Source organism: Schistocerca gregaria, chromosome 11 (assembly GCF_023897955.1).
Source record: "Schistocerca gregaria isolate iqSchGreg1 chromosome 11, iqSchGreg1.2, whole genome shotgun sequence".
In the NCBI taxonomy this organism is placed as follows: Eukaryota; Metazoa; Arthropoda; class Insecta; order Orthoptera; family Acrididae; genus Schistocerca; species Schistocerca gregaria.
Genome location: NC_064930.1, coordinates 114,758,569 through 114,780,049, shown reverse-complemented (window position 1 = coordinate 114,780,049; position 21,481 = coordinate 114,758,569). Strand labels below are relative to the sequence as shown.

General features: G+C 39.8%; 1 protein-coding gene across 1 annotated transcript in view; it reads right to left on the bottom strand.

Moving 5' to 3' along the window:
• LOC126295230 (uncharacterized) overlaps nt 1–21,481 on the bottom strand; it is a 2,305,622-nt gene that overhangs the window by 795,730 nt on the left and 1,488,411 nt on the right. The window contains exon 32 of the mRNA XM_049987579.1: nt 5,141–5,339. Within this exon, the coding sequence (XP_049843536.1) occupies nt 5,141–5,339 (199 nt within the window). The remainder of the gene's footprint in view (nt 1–5,140; nt 5,340–21,481) is intronic.

The window sequence follows — 21,481 nt, the reverse complement described above, 5'->3', positions numbered from 1 at the left end:
GATTGCAGTTTATCGTATCGCATCATTGCTGCTCGCATTGGTCGAGATCCAATGACTGTTAGCAGAATATGGAATCGGTGGATTCAGGAGGGTAATACGGAATGCCGTGCTGGATCCCAACTGCCTCGTATCACTAGCAGTCGAGATGACAGGCATCTTATCCGCATGGCTGTAACGGATCGTGCAGCCACGTCTCAATCCCTGAGTCAACAGATGGGGATGTTTGCAAGATGACAACCATCTGCACGAACAGTTTGACGACATCTTCAGCAGCACGGGCTATCAACTCTGAGACCACGGCTGCTGTTACCCTCGACACTGCATCACAGACAGGAGCACCTGCGATGGTGCACTTGACGATGAACCAGGGTGCACGAATGGTAAAACATCATTCTTTCGGATGAATCCAGGTTCTGTTTACAGCATCACGATGGTCGCATCCGTGTTTGGCGACATCTCGGTGAACACACAGTGGAAATGTGTATTCATCATTACCATACTGGGATATCAGCCGGCGTCAAGGTATTGCGTTCGACTGGTTACACGTCTTGGTCACCTCTTGTTCGCGTTGACGGCAATTTGAACAGTGGGCGTTACATTTCAGATGTGTTACAACCCGTGGCTCTACCCTTCATTCCATCCCTGCGAAACCCTACATTTCAGCAGGATAATGCACGACCGCATGTTGCAGGTCCTGTACGGACCTTTCTGGATACAGAAAATATTCGACTGCTGCCATGGGCAGCACATTGTCCAGATATCTCACCAATCAAAACCATCTGGTCAATGGCGGCCGAACAACTGGCTCGTCACAATACGCCAGCCACTACTCTTGATGAACTGTGGTATCGTGCTGAAGCTGCATGGGCAGCTGTACCTGCACACGCCATCCGAGCTCTGTTTGACTTAATGCCCAGGCGTAACACGGCAGTTATCACAGCCAGAGGTGGTTGTTGTGCGTACTGATTTCTCAGGATCTATGCACCCAAACAGTGTGAAAATGTAATCACATGTCAGTTCTAGTATAATATATTTGTCCAATGAATACCTGTTTACCATCTGCATTTCTTCTTGCTGTAGCAATTTTAATGGCCAGTAGTGGTTCTAAAAAGTGCTTGGAATGGGATAACATAAAAATTAGCCATATTCTGCATATTTTCCACAGGGCACTATTAGCTGTATAATGAAGAATTAAACTGGTTGTGCAGAACGTTGTAACAAGCATTCATGCTGGGCCAGTCATATTCTTGTCTTTGAGGAAGTTCTTAATCACTTGTAACACAACGCCATCAGATTGGCACCACATGAACGTAGGTTTAATGAAAATCTGTGTAACGTTATTATGAAGGAAGTACTGTTCCCAGTAATTGGAGAACTGGCCTTGCAAGAGAAGAAGAGGTTAGCTAAGGAAAGGATGAAAAAAGAAGTTTGGCAAGAGAAAAAGGAGACACGGTGAGAAGGTCAAGCCTGTCAGCTTTGAAAGAGGAGACTTAGTTTTGGCAAAGGTTAAGAAAGGAAGGAAGATTTGGGTTTAATGTCCCTTCAACACTGAGGTCATTACAGATGCAGCACAAGCTCAGAAGGATTCAAGGATGGTGATAGAAGTCGACCATGTTCATTCAGAGGAACCGCCCCGTCATTTGCCTGAAGCAAGTTGGAGAAATCATGGAAAACTGAAATCTGGACGATTGGAAACAGATTTGAACTATTGTCCTTTCAAATGTAAGCCCAGTGTGCCGACCACACTGGCTGCTGCTCACTGAATGAGCCAATTAAAGAGAAACGCTAGAAAATAAATGCAGGTATAAATAAATTCTGGGTCATTTATCACAGTCTATTCGAGGTTGTGTGTGTAAAACACAAGATAGAGCCTATAGGTTGACATATCCATAATTATGGAAAGAGCTAGGGCCCACAAACATAACAGACTTGAAACCTCATATAAACTTAGAACTCCTACAAAGTCTACTGCTATATAACAGACTAATATCCATCAAGTACGGGAATCTTGAGCTGACTGTGGATTTCCTTCCCTTTCTTGATTTTCAATCCTTTTTCTCTTAATGTCCTTTGTCTGACTGAGTGGGGGATTACTATCTCACGGATATGCAGTGTTATGAGACAAGAGGCTATATATGTGAATGTAGGCTTTCCCGGTGTATACTGCTGATGAAATCTACCCGGATGGAAATCCGAGAAGATTTCATCAAGAGGGTTTATGTTGTGACATCAACTAGATATGAGTAACAAGGGTAGTTCTAGATAGATCTGCTAATGATATTTTCATGGATATTAATAAATGGTTTAAAGCCAACTCACTGAAATTACACTTCGAAAAGACTCACTATATGCAATTCAGAACCTGTAAGAGATTTCCACCCAGCATATGCATAAAGTATGAAGAAGAGCAGATAGAAGAGGCTGACCATCTTAAATTCCTGGAATTACAACTTGAGTTCCAAGCAAAGAAGGGAAAGCAGAATCGTGGAAGGAATATATAGAGGATCTATACAGAGGTGATGTTCTTAAGGACAATATTATGGAAATGGAAGAGGAGGTAGATGAAGATGAAATGGGAGATACGATACTGCGTGAAGAGTTAGACAGAGCACTGAAAGACCTGAGTCGAAACAAGGCCCCGGGAGTAGACAACATTCCATTAGAACTACTGACGGCCTTGGGAGAGCCAGTCCTGACAAAACCCTACCACCTGGTGAGCAAGATGTATGAGACAGGCGAAATACCTTCAGACTTCAAGAAGAATATAATAATTCCAATCCCAAAGAAAGCAGGTGTTGATAGATGTGAAAATTACTGAACTATCAGCTTAATAAATCACGGCTGCAAATTACTAACACAAATTCTTTACAGACGAATGAAAAAACCAGTAGAAGCGGACCTTGGGGAAGATCAGTTTGGATTCCGTAGAAATGTTGAAACACACGATGCAATATTGACCCTACGACTTATCTTAGAACCTAGATTAAGGAAAGGCAAACCTACATTTCTAGCATTTGTAGACTTAGAGAAAGCGTTTGACAATGTTGAGTGGAATACTCACTTTCAAATTCTGAAGATAGCAGGTGTAAAATACAGGCAAAAAAAGGCTATTTACAATTTTTACAGAAACCAGATGGCAGTTATAAGAGTTGAGGGGCATGAGAGGGAAGCAGTGGTTGGGAAGGGGTGTGAGACAGGGTTGTAGCCTCTCCCCGATGTTATTCAATCTTTATATTGAGCAAGCAGTGAAAGAAACAAAAGAAAAATTCAGTGTAGGCATTAAAATCCATGGATAAGTAATAAAAACTTTGAGGTTTGCCAATGACATTGTAATTCTGTCAGAGACAGCAAAGGACTTGGAAGAGAAGTTGAACGGAATGGACAGTGTCTTGAAAGGAGGATATAAGATGAACATCAACAGAAGCAAAACGAGGATAATGGAATGTAGTCGAATTAAGTCGGGTGATGCTGAGGGAATTAGATTAGGAAATGAGACACTTAAAGTAGTAAAGGAGTTTTGCTATTTGTAGACTGGCAATGGCAAGGAAAGCGTTTCTGAAGAAGAGTAATTTGTTAACATCAAATACAAATTTAAGTGTCAGGAAGTCATTTTTGAAAGTATTTGTATGGAGTGTGCCCATGTGTGGAAGTGAAACATGCATGATAAATAGTTTGTACAAGAAGAGAACAGAAGCTTTCAAAATGTGGTGCTACAGAAGAATGCTGAAGATTAGATGGGTAGATCACATAACTCATGAGGAAGTATTGAATAGGATTGGGGAGAAGAGAAGTTTGTGGCACAACTTGACCAGAAGAGGGGATCGGTTGGTAGGACATGTTCTGAGGCATCAAGGGATCACCAAATTAGTATTGGAGGGCAGCGTGGAGAGTAAAAATCGTAGAGGGAGACCAAGAGATGAATACACTAAGCAGTTTCAGAAGGATGTAGGTTGCAGTAGGTACTGGGAGATGAAGCAGCTTCCACAGGATAGAGTAGCATGGAGAGCTTCATCAAACCAGTCTCAGGACTTAAGACCACAACAACAACAACAACAAGAAATTCAGTTGGGAGGAGCATACCACAGAACTGCAGAAACGCCTACACAAATCTGTATTTGCAATTTAAGTGTTAGCAGACATAGGCGACATAAAAATAAAAAAGCTTGCATACTTTGCCTACTTTCATTCCATAATGTCGTATGGTATAATATTTTGGGGTAACTCTTCAAGTCAAACAAAAGATTTCAGAGGCATAAGTGTGTATTACGTATTATTTGTGGAGTATATTCTTGGACATCCTGTAGAAACCTCTCCAAAGAACTGGGTATTCTAACTACTGCCTCTCAGTATATTTACTCCATAATTAAATTTGTCCTAAATAATATATCTCTTTTTTTCCAACAAACAGCTCAGTTCATACATACAATACCAGGAACAAAAATGATCTGAAGAAGGACTTAAAAACACTTACTTCAGTTCAAAAAGGGGTCCACTACTCAGGAACACTCATCTTCAACAATTTGCCAGCAGTATACACCGGGAAAGCCTACATTCACATATATAGCCTCTTGTCTCATAACACTGCATATCCGTGAGATAGTAATCCCCCACTCAGTCAGACAAAGGACATCAAGAGAAAAAGGATTGAAATAGGTGGAACACCAGCCATTTCAAACAAAAGTAGTAAGTGGTACAACAATATCCTGACTGGTAAAAAGTTACACTGATCAACTGTAAGAACTTTTTTTTCCATTTCCTTTTTGCAGCTACAGAGCAAATATTTCTACAGACGTTAATAGAAACCCAAGCCGCAATGTTGTAAAGGTGTTAATTATTATTTCTTCAACCAACAGCTAAATTCTAATTTTCTCTTAATGTGTTGAAAGACCTTATTATGTGCATGCAAGTAATTCAACTGGCTAAATGACAGATATTCTCGTTAGACCAAATAGAGAAAAACTACATATTCAGTAAATATTTCCAAATAATCTATTCTGGTTTGTTGGTAGACTTCTCTATTGGTTTCAACATACTAGCCAATGACTGTCAACGAGTTACAGGATTAAGACTGTTGGCTGTGGTGGAGAGTCAGTAAGTGAAGGAAGTGACGGAGGTGGTAGCTGAGATACAGGTACGCTACCTGAGGTCCTCGAGCTCGTAGAACATGTCCTTGGAGGAGTCGTGAATGTAGATCTTGACCATGGGCGAGTCGAGGTACTCCATGGTGAGCTGTTTGGGAAAGGAGCGTACAAACAGCGCCTTCACCGTGTCCAGCGACGTGATCTCGTTGGGCAGCAGCGCGCGTTTGGTCTCACTACGGTACTGGAGGAACACCAGCCCTGTGAATCGAGAGAGAAAGACTGTTACCAACTGATGCTCTGGGATTTTCAGGTTGAGTCACTGTTGCACCATTTTCTGTGAAAGACGTGCTGTGACAATGGCAGCTTCACAGGAAAGTCAGATCTGTGAACTGTGAGAGGCAGCCATTAGCAATGCTCCAGCACTGGATGGTTCTGCCTGTCAAAGATGTGCTGGAAGAACTGCAGACCTATTTTAAAATAGAAAACATCATTATCACATCCAGACATAAACAACAAAATGTGTCCTCTCCTGCCAACATAAATTTGATTAGAATTACTACCAACAGTTCCATCAGTACTATTGCCATCACCAATCATCATCATCATAATCATCATCATCATCATAAAAATCATTATTGTCATCAAAATCATTATTGTCATCACCGCCATAAGAGTTGCCAACTTTCACAACACTTAAGTACACGACACCAATGACAACTTAGATTTTTATGCCAATCAGCTATCATTTTACTAATGAAAGAACAAGCAGAATGCAATAATTAGAAAACATGTTAAGCAGTGTAGTGTAAAATACTGCATTTATAACTCTGACTGCAAATACTACAGAGCCTGTTTTATTAGTTATAAAACATTCAAAATGTCAGACATTAAACGTTAACAGATATCATTTCATCACGACGCTAATCTCTAACAAAACCATATTTATGTACTTCTTTTGTTTCAGTCAGCAGTTTATCATCATTCATAATGGTGAAAAAAATCCTGATAATTGTTCCTAATAGTTACAACTCAACTATTCATCCTTGAATGAATCGCTTTTTCTTTGAGAATTGGCCTGGTATTTGGAGTTCCTTTCCTTCTTTCTTGAGAAAACCGCATCCACAATGCATTATCAAACAGTTCCAGTTTAGGCTTTTTTAATGTTTTGCGATTCTTCAGAGTGTTTTCACCATCAATCCTAACTGTATAGGAGTCAATGTCTTTCCGATTCTTCCTCCAATCTTTAACTGTCGTAACACCTACATTCCATTTCTTTGCAGTTTTTTGGAGCGAATCTCCTTCGTCCAGTCTTTGTAGCACTGCTAATTTTTCATTTAATGAAAGAGGTACATGTTTACATTCGAATCCAGACATGTTCAAAAACAGACAACTGTACACACAGTGAATCTACAGTAATAAGTACGGTAGAGAACATGCAATAAAGCAAACAACGAAGTTTTTTAATCCCAACAAAGGATACAACAGCACAATAACGTACAGTATAACAATATGCACAGCGATAGACACCATAACAATGACCCAACAGGCGTCCAGTCAGTGACAAGTTGGCACAGGCTCGCGAGCCTCAGCATGGTCGGACTAACCAGAGTGACGGATGATCCAAGGTCAGATTGGAGGGGTTCTACTGTAATAATAAATAAAATAGACCTGAAGATGGAAGGATGGTTTTATAACTTTTTATTCCACCGTCAATTCTGAGACTTATCTTCAAAGCTACCTTAGTACACATCTAATCGCTGTTAACCATTAATTTCTTAGATCGCCAGTGAGGTGTCACTTCATGCAGTACTGTGGACAAAGGGCATGTATACTTGCAATTTGGTTGACAGACTACTGTGATCTGAGAAATTAATACTTAACATAAATTAAATGCATGCTAAAGTACAGCTGAAAATGAGATGTGGAGTCTCCTAATTGTTCATGAAATACAAAAGTTACAAAATGCCCTTGCAGCTTGGAGCTATTTTATTTATAATTGTTATAATTAACAGTTGTGTCCCCCTTCAGTTGACAATGATGGGTGGTTAAGGCACAAAAAATAAAAAAAATAAGACACTAAATAAATTATAAGAAGAGGTTTGAATCAGAACAGGATTTAGACAAAGATGTCCCCTGTTTCAACATGTATTCATTTAGGATTTAGACAAAGATGTCCCCTGTTTCAACAAGTATTCATTGAGAAAATTGTCCAGATAATGAAGGAGACAATGGTGAAAGGATATACCAGATTTTCTTTTGATATCATTATAGTTGCAGACAGTAAAGAAAAATGAAGAAAGTGCTGCAAGTCCTATCAGACACTTGTAAACAATGGAGATTAAGAGTGAAGCAATGGGAAACGAAAGTAATGGCCATACAGACAAATATGGAAGAAATTAAAACCAATACAAAAATTGATGGAATTAGAACTGATAAGGTGAAACAATTTTGTTATTCAGTAGTATAATCGCAGAGGGCAACAGATGCTTAATGGAAGTAAAGAGAAGGATTGCATCAGCATAACAAAACATTTTAACAAGCAAATATGTGAGTAGAGATGTCTGGAAATGCTTTGCAAAATCATTTTTAAAGAGTAAACTGCTGAATGGAAGTGGGAAATCAATGGAGAGAGAAGGTTATTAAAGGAGATTGAAGAAAAAATTATTGAATATGTCATCAGATACAACACTTTCATCCTTTAAAATTCTTGAATACTAAGTGTTCGAAATAATGGAAGAGGCCAGCTTAGAAAGAAGTATTTGAAGACATTAAGAGGAGCATAAGCTGTGACAATTACATGGAACTGAAGGGAACAGCCAATGAGAGAAATACGTAGATGTCGTGTGATTAGGGCCTCCCATCAGGTAGAATGTTTGCCGGGTGCAAGTCTTTCAATTTGACGCCACTTTAGCGACTTGTGCGTTGATGGAGATGAAATGATGATGATCAGGACAACACAACACCAAGTCCCTGAGCAGAGAAAATGTCCGACCCAGCCGGGAATCGAACCCAGGCCCTTAGGATTGACATTCTGTCATGCTGACCACTCAGCTACTGGGGGCAGACAGTGAGAGAAGAGTGTGGTTATATTGACAAGGCATATTTAGAATATGTGTAATTTGAAATATTCTGATAAATTGTAGGAGGAGGAACAAATACTATATTCTGTACATTTTATATATCTGGAGATTTTCAGTTTCAATCGTGCCCATTCACCAGAAGAAAGGTGTGTAGGTGACTGTGGTCAGAGCTGATCTTGTACATCCATGTATTGTCAGGTAAGACATCAGTTACACAATTATGTATTGCTAAACACAGCTTGTATTTAAACAGGTACAACGTATTGTATGTATGTCAGTCTGTGCAATGCCTTAAGCAGCTTGAAAGCTGTCTACGGGTTAGTAAATAAATAAATAAATAAATAAAGATAGTATAGCCACTTATTTCATTATACAGACTGACTCGTACTGTGCAATTTCAGATATGCACAGACCATCTGCTAGCACAAGTAGTAATGGGTGTACATAAAGTCCGGGAACACTTTCAATTATTTATTGCACAAGAACCACACATTGTACAGATATCATATGTATGTCATTTTTAAGAGAAACCCTGAAAGTTCTTTTTCATGTATACTGCCACAGCATAGTTTGGCAATTTGCCGATAGTCAGTGCTAGTTGCCAACATGGCGAGTTCAGGTGCGGAGCGAGCTTTCTGTGTGTTGGAGTTCGACAAAAACAAGTGTGCTAAAGCTGTTCAACAGATGATCAGGACCAAGTACGGTAAGAAACCACCAACAAGAAAGGCCATTTACCACTGGCACAACAAATTGTTATGAAGGGTTGCTTGTGCCCGGGAAAGAGAAGCAGATGTCCCTATGTGACTGGAGTGAATGTGAAGCACATACAAAAGACATTTGTAAGGAGTCCAAAGAAATCTGTAGGTCATGCATCCCATGAATTTGAAATGGCTGCAATGACGATGTGGAAAGTCCTGCGACAGAAGCTGCCTATGAAACCATTCAAATTGGAGCTAGTGCAGAAGCTCAATGACGATGACAAACACAAGTATTTTGAGTGGAGTTGCAACAGCTGACTGAGGATGGGAGTAGCATTGTTGATCACTTGATCACTTGATTCACATTAATGGGAAAGTGTAAAGGCGTAATTGTTGAATCTGGGGTACAAAGCATCCACACAAATGCATTGAATTTCAGTGTGATTCCACAGAGGTAAATGTTTTTTTTGCTTTGTAACGTCGAAAACTCTACAGGCCGTTCTTCTCCGCCAAAAGTAGTGTCACTGGATATTCCTATTTGGACATGTTTCAGTAATGGCTGATGCTTCAAATGCAATCGGACTCTCCGTTCATCTTTCAGCAGGATGGGGTTCCACCCCATTTTCATCATGAAGTTCATGGGCACTTGAACACGAGGCTGCCACATTGATGTATCGGCCGTGCTACCAAAGGGGACAGCTGTTTCACAAAACGGCCTCCCCCATCACTATATCTCACTCTGTGTGTCTTTTTTCTGTGGGGACACATTAGAGATCACCATGTTATATAGCAGAAGAACTCCAGGAGAGAATATGGGAAGCAACTGTCACAGTCGACGATGCCATGCTGGTAAGGGTATAGCAAGAATTGAATTACTGTATTGACATTTGCCGGTTCACTCACTCATGGTTCGCATATCAAATGTTTGTAAAAAAAACTTTCAGAGTTTCTCTTCAAAATGTAATTTGTATGGCATCTGTACAATGTTTAGTTCTTGTGCAGTAAATAATTGAAAGTGTTCCCAGACTTTATGTACACTCTGTATACATTAATGAACAGACACTAAGTGAATCCATGTTTCTAAATTTGTTGGGGTCCACCTGTATCAATATTGAATTGGAGTGAACACACATATAAACTAATCAAGGAGGTAAGTGCAGTGTGTTTTGTCTTTAGAAGCTTTGTGCTGACTAGACAAGATTGTTGGCTTATTCTGGATATTTACACTTCCTTTTTTCTTACAGAATTATCTTGTGGAGCAGTCCAGCAATGGTATATAAAGTATTTGTTCATCAGAAGTGAGAAGTAAGAATACTGGGTAAAAAGGGTAACTGTACATCTTGCAGAAGCCTTTTTAAAGATCTTGCTATTCTTGCACTCACTTCCAAATATGTTTGGTTCTTAATGGAGTCTGCTGCTGCTAAAGACAATCATTTTCAACTGAACTGTGATATACAGGGCGGTCACAATTAATCTTTCACTACTTGTCTCAGTGTAAATGGAAAACACTACTTTACAGCAATGATGCTCACAAAGTGCACTGCACGATTTGTGCTGTTAATAGTATTAGTGTCATGACTTGTCATTAGGCACTGGTAATGTTATGGTGACATAGGGTTGAAACACAAGTGTCAGGGTGTATTACAGTCAGCATGGAAATTGCAATTAACTGGCAATTTGGACATTGCTCCTGGGAGAAGCCGATGTCCAACTGTGCCACAAATTCTTGAAGAAGTTAGTGTTGCCACGGCTAAGAATGCTGGATGCAATGTGCAATCTTTGAGTAGAGCTTGAACTGTATCATGACAACTGCACATTCCGTGGTCCACCGTTTCAAAAGTACTGTGAATAACTGTGAAATATTAGCTCTAGTGCAGTTCCAGGGTGCTGTAGATTCAGATGATGCTCACACTGAGCAACATTTGTAACTCGGTACATAAACGTGGTACACAATAAACAAATGTTACTCTCTTACTCAAAAATTACAGTGTGTTTCTTTGTTTTTTGTGTATCTATCGGCTGTACTGAGCTAAGTACTGGCCAGCAGGCAGTTAAGAAAAACAAGTTCATGTTAAGAAGGGAGTATGTTGGAGTCATAGCTTATCACATCTATTGTTCAACTTGTATATAAAGCAACCATAAACAAATGAACAAATTTAAGCATGTGAAGAAAAGTGTGAGGGGCACAGACAGCTTAACACATCTGGATGAATGTAAGGAATGCTTGGGAGACCAGTTAAAAGGACTGGACAACATAATTGGAACGGAATATGGCTTGATATTCTTGTCAGGTCTTCAGCAGGATCATACAATTAACTAGATACAGTATTTCAGCACTCAATCTGGCTGCCTTCTTCAGGTGAGAATGTGGCCAAATTTTACGACGTAGGAATTTCCGAGCTCGTCCATCGCTACGATAAGTGCCTTAATTTAAATGGCAACTATGTAGAAAAGTAGTATTTAAGTGTGGCTTTCATCTGTATATAATTTAAAAAAATTCCAATACTTTATTTATTTTTAATTCCAAAACGTAATGTACTTTGTGGGTAGCCCTAGTAATTCAGAAGCCCAACAACACGTGTTCCAGAAATAATTGTTGCTGGCTCCTAATGCAAGTGAAGGTACAGTGCCCCAGTGGTTAAAGCTAGCAGAAGTGATGAATTGCTGTCAAGTGATTAAATTCTGCACGCTGAGCCCAAGATTGTCAATTTTCAGTGTCGGATAAGACAAGATTTCAAATGGTACTTAAGGGATAACTATTGGCTGCCGGTCTAATTTTGATTGTTTTTTGTAAGACACAGTCCCAATAGTGAGATGCAGAGGCACCTACACTGATTGGGAGTGAGGGGGGGGGGGGGGGGGGGGAAATCACAGCACCAGGAAGGAGTTGTGCGAGATAAACAAAAGTTGGTAGATGTGTTTCTACACCTGAATGAAATATGATCTCTATTTAAATTTCATGCCAGTCACATAAGAATGATGCTTGTAGAGCTACTATGAGGATGAAAATGAGGTTTCTTTAAATACACACACTAATACTTGCACTTGGGTCAAGCATTCCACATGTGAGATGGTGTAAGCTCTCCTGGCCATATGTTGCCACTGTGAACTTGTTGCTGAGATGAAGGCAATTAAAGGAATCCAGGAAATAGTTAATAATGTCTATTCCCTACAGCCACACCAAAACAGTTGTTCTTACATCTCACTACAAGGACTGTGTCTTAAAGGGATAAAGTGAAATTAGACTGACGAATGAGATTATAAATAGACTCAAGCATTACCAATTCTGCAGGCCGAGTTTAAGACTGTCATTTATAATCCTGTTTTATCTGACATAATAAAATGAAAGTCTTTGACTCAGCTGGCAGAATGTATTGACGGAGGTGCTCGACAGCAATTGATTGTTTCTGGAAGTGTTCACCACTGGGGTTCTGTATCTTCAGTTGTGGTAGGAGGCAGCTGCAATTATTTCTGGCACACACCCTCTCGGTCTTCAGCAGTCTACATGAAGTCTGCCGCTCACAGTATGAACGTTCTGGCGAGATTAATGAGCAGAATTCTCATCTGAAGATGGTGGTCAGACAGACCACTGAAATATTGTGTCTGATATGACTGTACGATTCATGCAGACCAGACAAGATTATCATCAGTCTATAGGGTTGTTGTTGTTGTTGTGGTCTTCAGTCCTGAGACTGGTTTGATGCAGCTCTCCATGCTACTCTATCCTGTGCAAGCTTCTTAACCATACAGTAAAGCTGCATGCCCTCAGGAAAAATTATGTCTGTAGTTTCCCCTTGCTTTCAACCGTTCACAGTACCAGCTCAGCAAGGCTGTTTTGGTTAGTGTTACAAGGCCAGACTGTTGCCCCTGCAACTCCTGAAAAGGCTGCTGCCCCTCAACAGGAACCACACGTTTGTCTGGCCTCTCAACAGATACCCCTCCGTTGTGGTTGTACGTACGGTACGGCTATCTGTATCACTGAGGCACGACAGCCTCCCCACCAATGGCAAGGTCCATGGTTCATTGGGGATAGAGTCTATACAGAGTGGAGAATAATTGAGTCATGAAATTTTAACCCTGGATAGCTGATGCCTGTAGGAACCAAAATTACTAGGAACCAAAATTATTTATGTTGTGTAGAGTGACAATGCACAATTTTTAAACTACAGAAACTTGGCCCCACCCACTCCAATTGGCTGTGGAATTGCCCTGTCGCCATTTGTCGGTTGTCGAGCAGTGCTACGATTGTCGATTCACACATACAAATGTCCCTCACCCCGCCACTGCCCCAACACGATACGCGTACATGTCGAATAGGTCTTGCGGTTTGTTTCCAACTCGTGTCAAAGGTATTCACAAGTAAGCTTCACTTTGGAGCGCACACAAGTCGCCAGCAATTTAGTCATACAGTAAGCATGGCGGCACATTATTCGTTTGAAGAACAATGAGATATGGTTTTTGTTTATGGACTAGCCGATGGTAATGCCCCATAGTGGAAGTGTGGTGCGCTATTTATTTATTTTATTTATCTATCTGTTGACAATAAATATTGTATGGATGTTGTCAAGGTACATGTAAGCCACTTCAAAGAAATGGGACACAAACAATGTATACATATAAAAATACAAAACAAAATAATACAATGAAGTTAATAATAATACAATGAAATTAATGTAGCCTATATACATCCCTGCTTGTTATTTTAAATGCATAGCCTGTTTTTCATAAAGCTTTAGTTTTGTCCTCCCTAAACGGCAAGTCCTTTTACAAATGTCTGCTTGTGTCTGTGTATGTGCAGATGGGTGTGTGTGTGTGTGTGTGTGTGTGTGTGTGTGTGTGTGTGTGTGTGGGCGCGCGCGCGCCGTCGCTTTTGTTTGGTAATTCACATCAACTTTGTTTTTAGATATATTTTTCCAACACTGCTTAAGTATATATTTACATCATACAACAGCTGTCCTTTAAGTATGTAAATGTAATGAATGATTAGGTAATGAATGATTAGGTACAGATAGAATATTTTCCATTTTGCCTTTATAAATATCACCAGAAAAAAATTATTGACATACATAGTCATTTACAGAATAAAAATATTGTTCTTCCAGAAATTTTTTAAATTCTGTTTTAAATTTGTTAACATCTTCTAACTGCCTGATGTTGACTGGCAGTGCATTGTACAGTTTTGCACTGATATGGCTCACATGCCTTTGTGAATTCGTTCTTTTTGTTCACTGGGTATGGAGTGCGGCGCTGTTACAGGTATTGTAGTTATGAAAGTCGGCATTTGTCTGAAAATCTGCAATGTGGGCCCTGACATACAATATACATTTGGATATGTATAATGATGGTATAGTAAGTATTCTAAGCTTTTTGAATATAGGTTTGCAGTGTGTCTGTGGATTGAGTTATTATTAGGATGGCCCTCTTCTGCAACAAAAAAATTTGTTTTAGGTGCCCTGTTTGTGGAACCCCAAAATATTTCCGTATGTGGCAAGAGATTGTGCGGGCCACCTCAGATACACCACGATCTCCGGCAAGCAAAAGCATTTGCACTCGTGCATTGTCCACAGCATCCGGCAAGAAGGCAATCCCGTGGACAATTGGAGCACGTGCTGGCAAGTTTCTGTAGTTTAAAAATGGTGCGTTGTTGACCTGTACAACATTATTATTTTTGGCTCCTACTGGCTTCAGCTATCCAGGGTCACAATTTCATGACACAATTTTTCTCCACCACATATAGTTGACTTTCAAGCCTAGGCAACAGGAGACAACGACCACATTTGTGGGAATCATACTTATGAGTATGTATGTGAGTTTTCTACTTTTGGAAGACTTTACCTGAAAGCTGAAAAATGTCTAGCATTTCCATTGTGCTTCTCTGTACTTAGTGCCTCCTCCATGTGGTGAGAGCACTCTATCCTCTCCATATTGTTGTAATCCCAACCTGAACTTTAGTAATATGGGTACAAAAAAAATAAAGAAGGAATACTTCAGTTTATCATGAAGATGACATGTTAAGTTGCAGGCACAATTAAAAGACACTTACACATAAACTTTTGGCCACAGCCTTTGTCAGAATAAGAAAGAGAACATATACCATTCATTCACTCAAGCAAGCACACTTCACCAACTCAGGCAGCATGGACCAGAATGCAGTTTGGTCCATGCTGCTGGAGCTGGTGGCCATGTATGCATCAAGTGCACTCATTTGTGTGAATGAATTGTGTGCATTTCTCTTTACTGTTCTGAGGGAGACTGTGGCTGAAAGCTCATGTATAAGTGTCCTTTAATTGTACCTTTCTTCTGCAACTTAACGTGTCCTCTTTACAGTAAGTAGCAATCTATTTTTTCCCACACCATTGATATTCAAACCCTATGATTCCATTGTTTAAACAATTAAATTGATTGATGAAAGAATGAAGTAAAAAATTGTTCAGGGTAAAACAGGAATACAGCAATATAAGAAAATCCTTGTTTACACAACGACATTGGGTTGTGCCACTCATTGCATGAATGAGTTGCATGCAAGTGGTTTCATATGTGACTGTAGACACGGTGACATCAATATACACTCTAGTTTTGTCATTTTGTGGGTTCCGGAGTAGTGGCTGAAATGAAAGTGTTGGCAGCTGCACGTTGTGACGGAGTTAAAGCTTGATGCGTGGAATCACTGCACATGAAAAAATATAAGAAACGTGTCTCGATTCGTGACTAGATGAAGAAAATATGTCAGCTTTGTTGCTCAGCAGCCTTGCTGAAGTAATTTATAATGGAAGATCCAAGAAGTTCTTTTAACTGTCTTAGAATGTCACCAGAACTGTTTACATTTCCTCTATATAGAGTTAATTATGCAATAAGGAATGAAGGTACTGTAATGCATGAAGCACTGTCGCCAGAACTGAAATTACATATCACATTGCGTGTGTTACAATCGAGAACATTCGGCATGCTATGAGATACGGTTTTAGTTGGTGGTGACGCTTTTTCATTAACCCCATTAATTATTAACATCAACAGTAATAATTATTAACACTGACAGCAATAATTATTCGAAGCAGGCCACATTAAGAAGAGAACGGTTCGCAAACTACTCTCTTGAAGATAGACCTGTAAAGTGGCAATATTTCAAAATTCTAACATATCTGAATGGGGAGCACTGCCTGCGATGTTTTAAATAGATGAATATTGAATAAAGAATGCAGCTTCTTGAATCTGTATAGCCTTCCCTCCTGTCAACAATATTCCTTGACAAAGAGTTGGCCAGCTCGAACGATGGGATTTTAGTCTTGTAGACGAGAAAGTTGCCCCCAGCTAGAATTACACTTGCTTGTATTTTTCTTAATTCACTTGTACATGTGCTCCTAACTCAATAAATTTTTTCCTGCAGCTCAGATATTGTAAGACCATCTATGTTATGATTGCACATGGTGGTCTCAGTGGCAGCAATAAGTTGCTTATTTTTCTAATCACCATCAGTGAAATCCCACAAACACCTATGAAAAACACAGATAACCAAAAAGCGAACATTATTCTCCGTTCCCCACTTCATATATCAGTTTTTCTACACTCTGTGAGCACACATAAAACCAAAACTCATGCAACTAGTGTCGCCAAAGTTGTAACACACCAAAAGTGTTTAGTTTCACCGCCGAGTTCCGCAAACATGCAGCGAACATAGGCAGTGGCCGGTAGCGCAGTTGCCTGCAACCTAGTATTGTCATGTAAACTGGGCTTAACTTGGGAATGAAACACACAGGATGTACAATGAAACCATAACAAAATGGGTGCAAGGAAAATGAGAAGTAGTTGAAAAAGAAATGATTTTCAGAAGGACTGACTGAAGATACAGAAGTTAAAAGCAATGGCAGCAACATTAAGAGTGCAATAGGAATTTCAATGTTAAACACAGAGCAGAAACTGAATAGGTGAAAAGTGTACATTAAAGACCTCTATAAGGTGCAGCATTTGTCTAGTGGCATAGTAGAGGAGGAAACTGGAGTTAATATGGAAGAGATAGTGCATCTAGTATTAGGAGACAGAACTTCAGAGAGATTTGGAAAACATGCAAATGAATAAGGTGGAAGGCACAGCTAACATCCCTTAAGAATTTCTAATATAACTGGGGGGGAGTGTCAACCAAATGATTATTCAAATGTGAATGTAGAATTTATTAGCCAGGAGACATACCACTACACTTTCAGAAAAAAAATTATCCACACAATCCTGAACACGACAAGGGCAGGTAAGTGTGAAAACTATCAAAATTCAGGATACGTTAGATGATAAGTTTGGCTTTAGGAAAGGTAAAGGTAACGGAGAGGTAGTTCTAATGTTGTGCTTGTTGTTGTTGTGGCCTTCAGTCCTGAGACTGGTTTGATGCAGCTCTCCATGCTACTCTGTCCTGTGCAAGCTCCTTCATGTCCCAGTACCTACTGCAGCCTACATCCTTCTGAATCTGCTTAGTTTATTCATCTCTTGGTCTCCCTCTACGATTTTTACCCTCCAAGCTGCCCTCCAATACTAAATTGGTGATCCCTGGATGCCTCAGAATATGTCCTACCAGCCGGTTCCTTCTTTTTGACAAGTTGCGCCACAAACTCCTGTTCTCCCCAATTCTATTCAATACACCTCCTCATTAGTTATGTGATCTACCCATCTACTCTTCAGCATTCTTCTGTAGCACCACATTTTGAAAGCTTCTATTCACTTCCATACATGGCTACACTCCATACAAATACTTTCAGAAATGACTTCCTGACACTTAAATCTATACTCGATGTTATCAAATTTCTCTTCTTCAGAAACGCTTTCCTCGCCATTGACAGTCTACATTTTATATCCTCTCTACTTCGACCATAATCAGTTGTTTTGCTCCCCAAATAGCAAAACTCCTTTACTACTTTAAGTGTTTCATTTCCTAATCTAATTCCCTCAGCATCACCCGACTTAATTCAACTGCATTCGATTATCCTCATTTTGCTTTTGTTGATGTTAATTTTGTGTCCTCCTTTCAAGACACTGTCCATTTCATTCAACTGTTCTTCCAAGTCCTTTGCTGTCTCTGACAGAATTACAATGTCATCGGCGAACCTCAAAGTTTTTATTTCTTCTCCGTGGATTTTAATTCCTACTCCGAATTTTTCTTTTGTTTCTTTTACTGCTTGCTCAATATACAGATTGAATAACATCGGGAAGAGGCTACAACCCTGTCTCACTCCCTTCCCAACCACTTCTTCCCTTCCATGTCCCTCGACTCTTATAACTGCCATCTGGTTTCTGTACAAATTGTAAATAGCCTTTCGCTCCCTGTAGTTTACCCCTGCGACCTTCAGAATTTGAAAGATAGTATTCCAATCAACATGTGACCCACCAACTGCTCTGAGGGACCTACTCCAAATCGCCATTGAGCAGTGGGACAATCTGGACCAACAGTGCTTTGGTGAACTTGAGGATAGTATGCCACGACGAATACAGGCGTGCATGAATGCAAGATGACATGCTACCGGGTTTTAAAGGTACCGGTGTGTACAGCAATCTGGACCACCACCTGTGAAGGTCTCGCTGTATGGTCCGGGGCTTGCACACCACCCTGAATCCCAAGGTAACGTGCTAATACATTTGAGTATCCAGGCAGGTCATATGATTTCAATTTGTGAAGTATTTGTTCAGTGAAAGCAAGCAGTAAGATGGCAGAGCACTTATGAGAGAACATGAATGATCTCGTGAGTAAATTTCCTTGTCATGACCTAATGGAGGAAGACTTCAGGTTGACACCTAGAGAATATGAGAGCTTGCAATTGAAACTGATGCCAAAGATAGGGATTCAAGTGAAATTATTTTGAATGCTTTGTATGAAAGTGACTTCAGGCAAATAGCGAACTGAGTAATGTCTTAGATGTCCTAGAAACAGACTCATACTTTATAAATCAGTTACCATACAGGAGAGTATTGATGATTATAGGGATCTGACAGCATAATTGACCACTGGTGTTATAATGAAAACTGATATTTTTTGTTAGCTAGACTGAGGTGAGAAGAATTGTAGGTTATGGAAGTTGTCAAAATCAAAAATTCAGCTGCCACTGACAAAAATGTGCACAACAAGACTGTGAAGGATGGAAAAGACCAATGTTGCGCCAGCTGTGTGAGAAAGTAAAAGCAAACCAAACTTCATCACAGATTTCAGTGAAGTTGAAGCCTAGTTGACAAACAAACACTGCAAGAAGCCATAATGAGATTATGGTGAGCAATGAGGAAGCACTCAATGAGTTTAAAACTAAATGTTTTCCCAGAAATATGCTAAAAAGTTTTGGTCTTGCATAAATTCAATAAGCTGATCAAAATCATCTATTCAGTCTGTGGCCGTACTGGAAGCAAAGCGAAAGACAACAGAGGGGAGACTGAACTACTGAATGTGGTCTTCTGAAACCATTTTACAGCAGAGGATTGTTAAACAGTTCCTTCTTTCAACCATTTCGCATGTACCAAAATGGTGGACATTTGTAATACAACTGGAAGGGATTAGATAGCTCCAGAGATTCTATAGATATTATCTGGAAAAAAACTTGATCTTCTTTAACAGTATTTTGAAGACTGCTGAAGCAAAGGCACATTTCCAACATTTGAAAAAAAAAGAAAGAAAAAACAGGTGCAAGTCTACCATTTACAAGAAGGGTCTTAAGACAGATGCTCATGACTATCTGCCTGTATCGCTGACACCCATCTGTTGTAGAGTTATGGTACACATTTTAGTGTCCTGGATTGTGCCATTTTTGGAGAATGTAAATCTCCTCTACAAAAAAGTCAATGCAATGAAGTAGAATTAACAGAGAGAGAGCAGATCCAACAGAGAGCACCGAGTTTCATCACATTATCATCTGGTCGGTGTGAGAGTGTTATCTAGCTGTTCGACAACCTTAAGTGGCAGATGATATAAGAAAGGTGTGTAGGAGAGTTTTACTGTTGAAATTTCAAAAGAGTACATCACAAGATGATTTGGGCATCATATTTCTTACTCTTACATGTGTGTTGCAAAATGGTCACAATGAGAAAATCCGAAAAAATATATCTCATACAGCACATTTACCGAACAACAAGTTTAATAAGCCATAGCTGCAAAATACTAACACGAATTCTATACAGACGAATGGAAAAACTAGTAGAAGCCGACCTCGAGGAGGATCAGTTTGAATTCCGGAGAAATACTGGAACACATGAGGCAATACTGACCTTACGACTTATCTTTGAAGAAAGATTAAGGAAAGGCAAACCTACGTTTCTAACATTTGTAGACTTAGAGAAAGCTTTTGACAATGTTGACTGGAATACTCTCTTTCAAATTCTAAAGGTGGCAGGGGTAAAATACAGGGAGCGAAAGGCTATTTACAATTTGTACAGAAACCAGATGGCAGTTATAAGAGTCGAGGGACATGAAAGGGAAGCAGTGGTTGGGAAGGGAGTGAGACAGGGTTGTAGCCTCTCCCCGATGTTATTCAATCTGTATATTGAGCAAGCAATAAAGGAAACAAGAGAAAATTTCGGAGTAGGTATTAAAATCCATGGAGAAGAAATAAAAACTTTGAGGTTCGCCTATGACATTGTCATTCTGTCAGAGACAGCAAGGGACTTGGAAGAGCAGTTGAATGGAATGGACAATGTCTTGAGAGGAGTATATAAGATGAACATCAACAAAACCAAAACGAGGATAATTGAATGTAGTCGAATTAAGTCGGGTGATGCTGAGGGAATTACATTAGGAAATGAGACACTTAAAGTAGTAAAGGAGTTTTGCTATTTGGGGAGCAAAATAACTGATGGTGGTCGAAGTAGAGAGGATATAAAATGTAGACTGGCAATGGCAAGGAAAGTGTTTCTGAAGAAGAGAAATTTGTTAACATTGAATATAGATTTAAGTGTCAGGAAGTCATTTCTGAAAGTATTTGTATGGAGTGTAGCCATGTAAGGAAGTGAAACATGGACAATAAATAGTTTGGACAAGAAGAGAATAGAAGCTTTCGAAATGTGGTGCTACAGAAGAATGCTGAAGATTAGATGGGTAGATCACATAACTAATGAGGAAGTATTGAATAGGATTGGGGTGAAGAGAAGTTTGTGGCACAGCTTGACAAGAAGAAGCTATCGATTGGTACGACATGTTCTGAGGCATCAAGGGATCACCAATTTAATATTGGAGGGCAGCGTGGAGGGTAAAAATCATAGAGGGAGACCAAGAGATGAATACACTTAGCAGATTCAGAAGGATGTAGGTTGCTGTAGGTACTGGGAGATGAAGCAACTTGCACAGGATAGAGTAGCAATGAGAGCTGCATCAAACCAGTCTCAGGACTGAAGACAACAACAACAACAACAACAACAACAACAACAGCAGCACATTACACATAATGATAGTTCCCATGCAGCAATCGCAAAGGTAATTGAGAAGCGCAAATATTGTGTTGGTATCACAAACAATCTCCGCCACACTCCGTAAGGTGGTTTGTGGAGTACAGATCTAGATGTTGTTGTGTAAATCTGACAGCGAAAGATCTTGCAGAAGCCTCTTAATAAACCTGGAGATTCTTGCATTTGTAGGCGACTTGCCTACAACAAATAATTGCATAGCCAT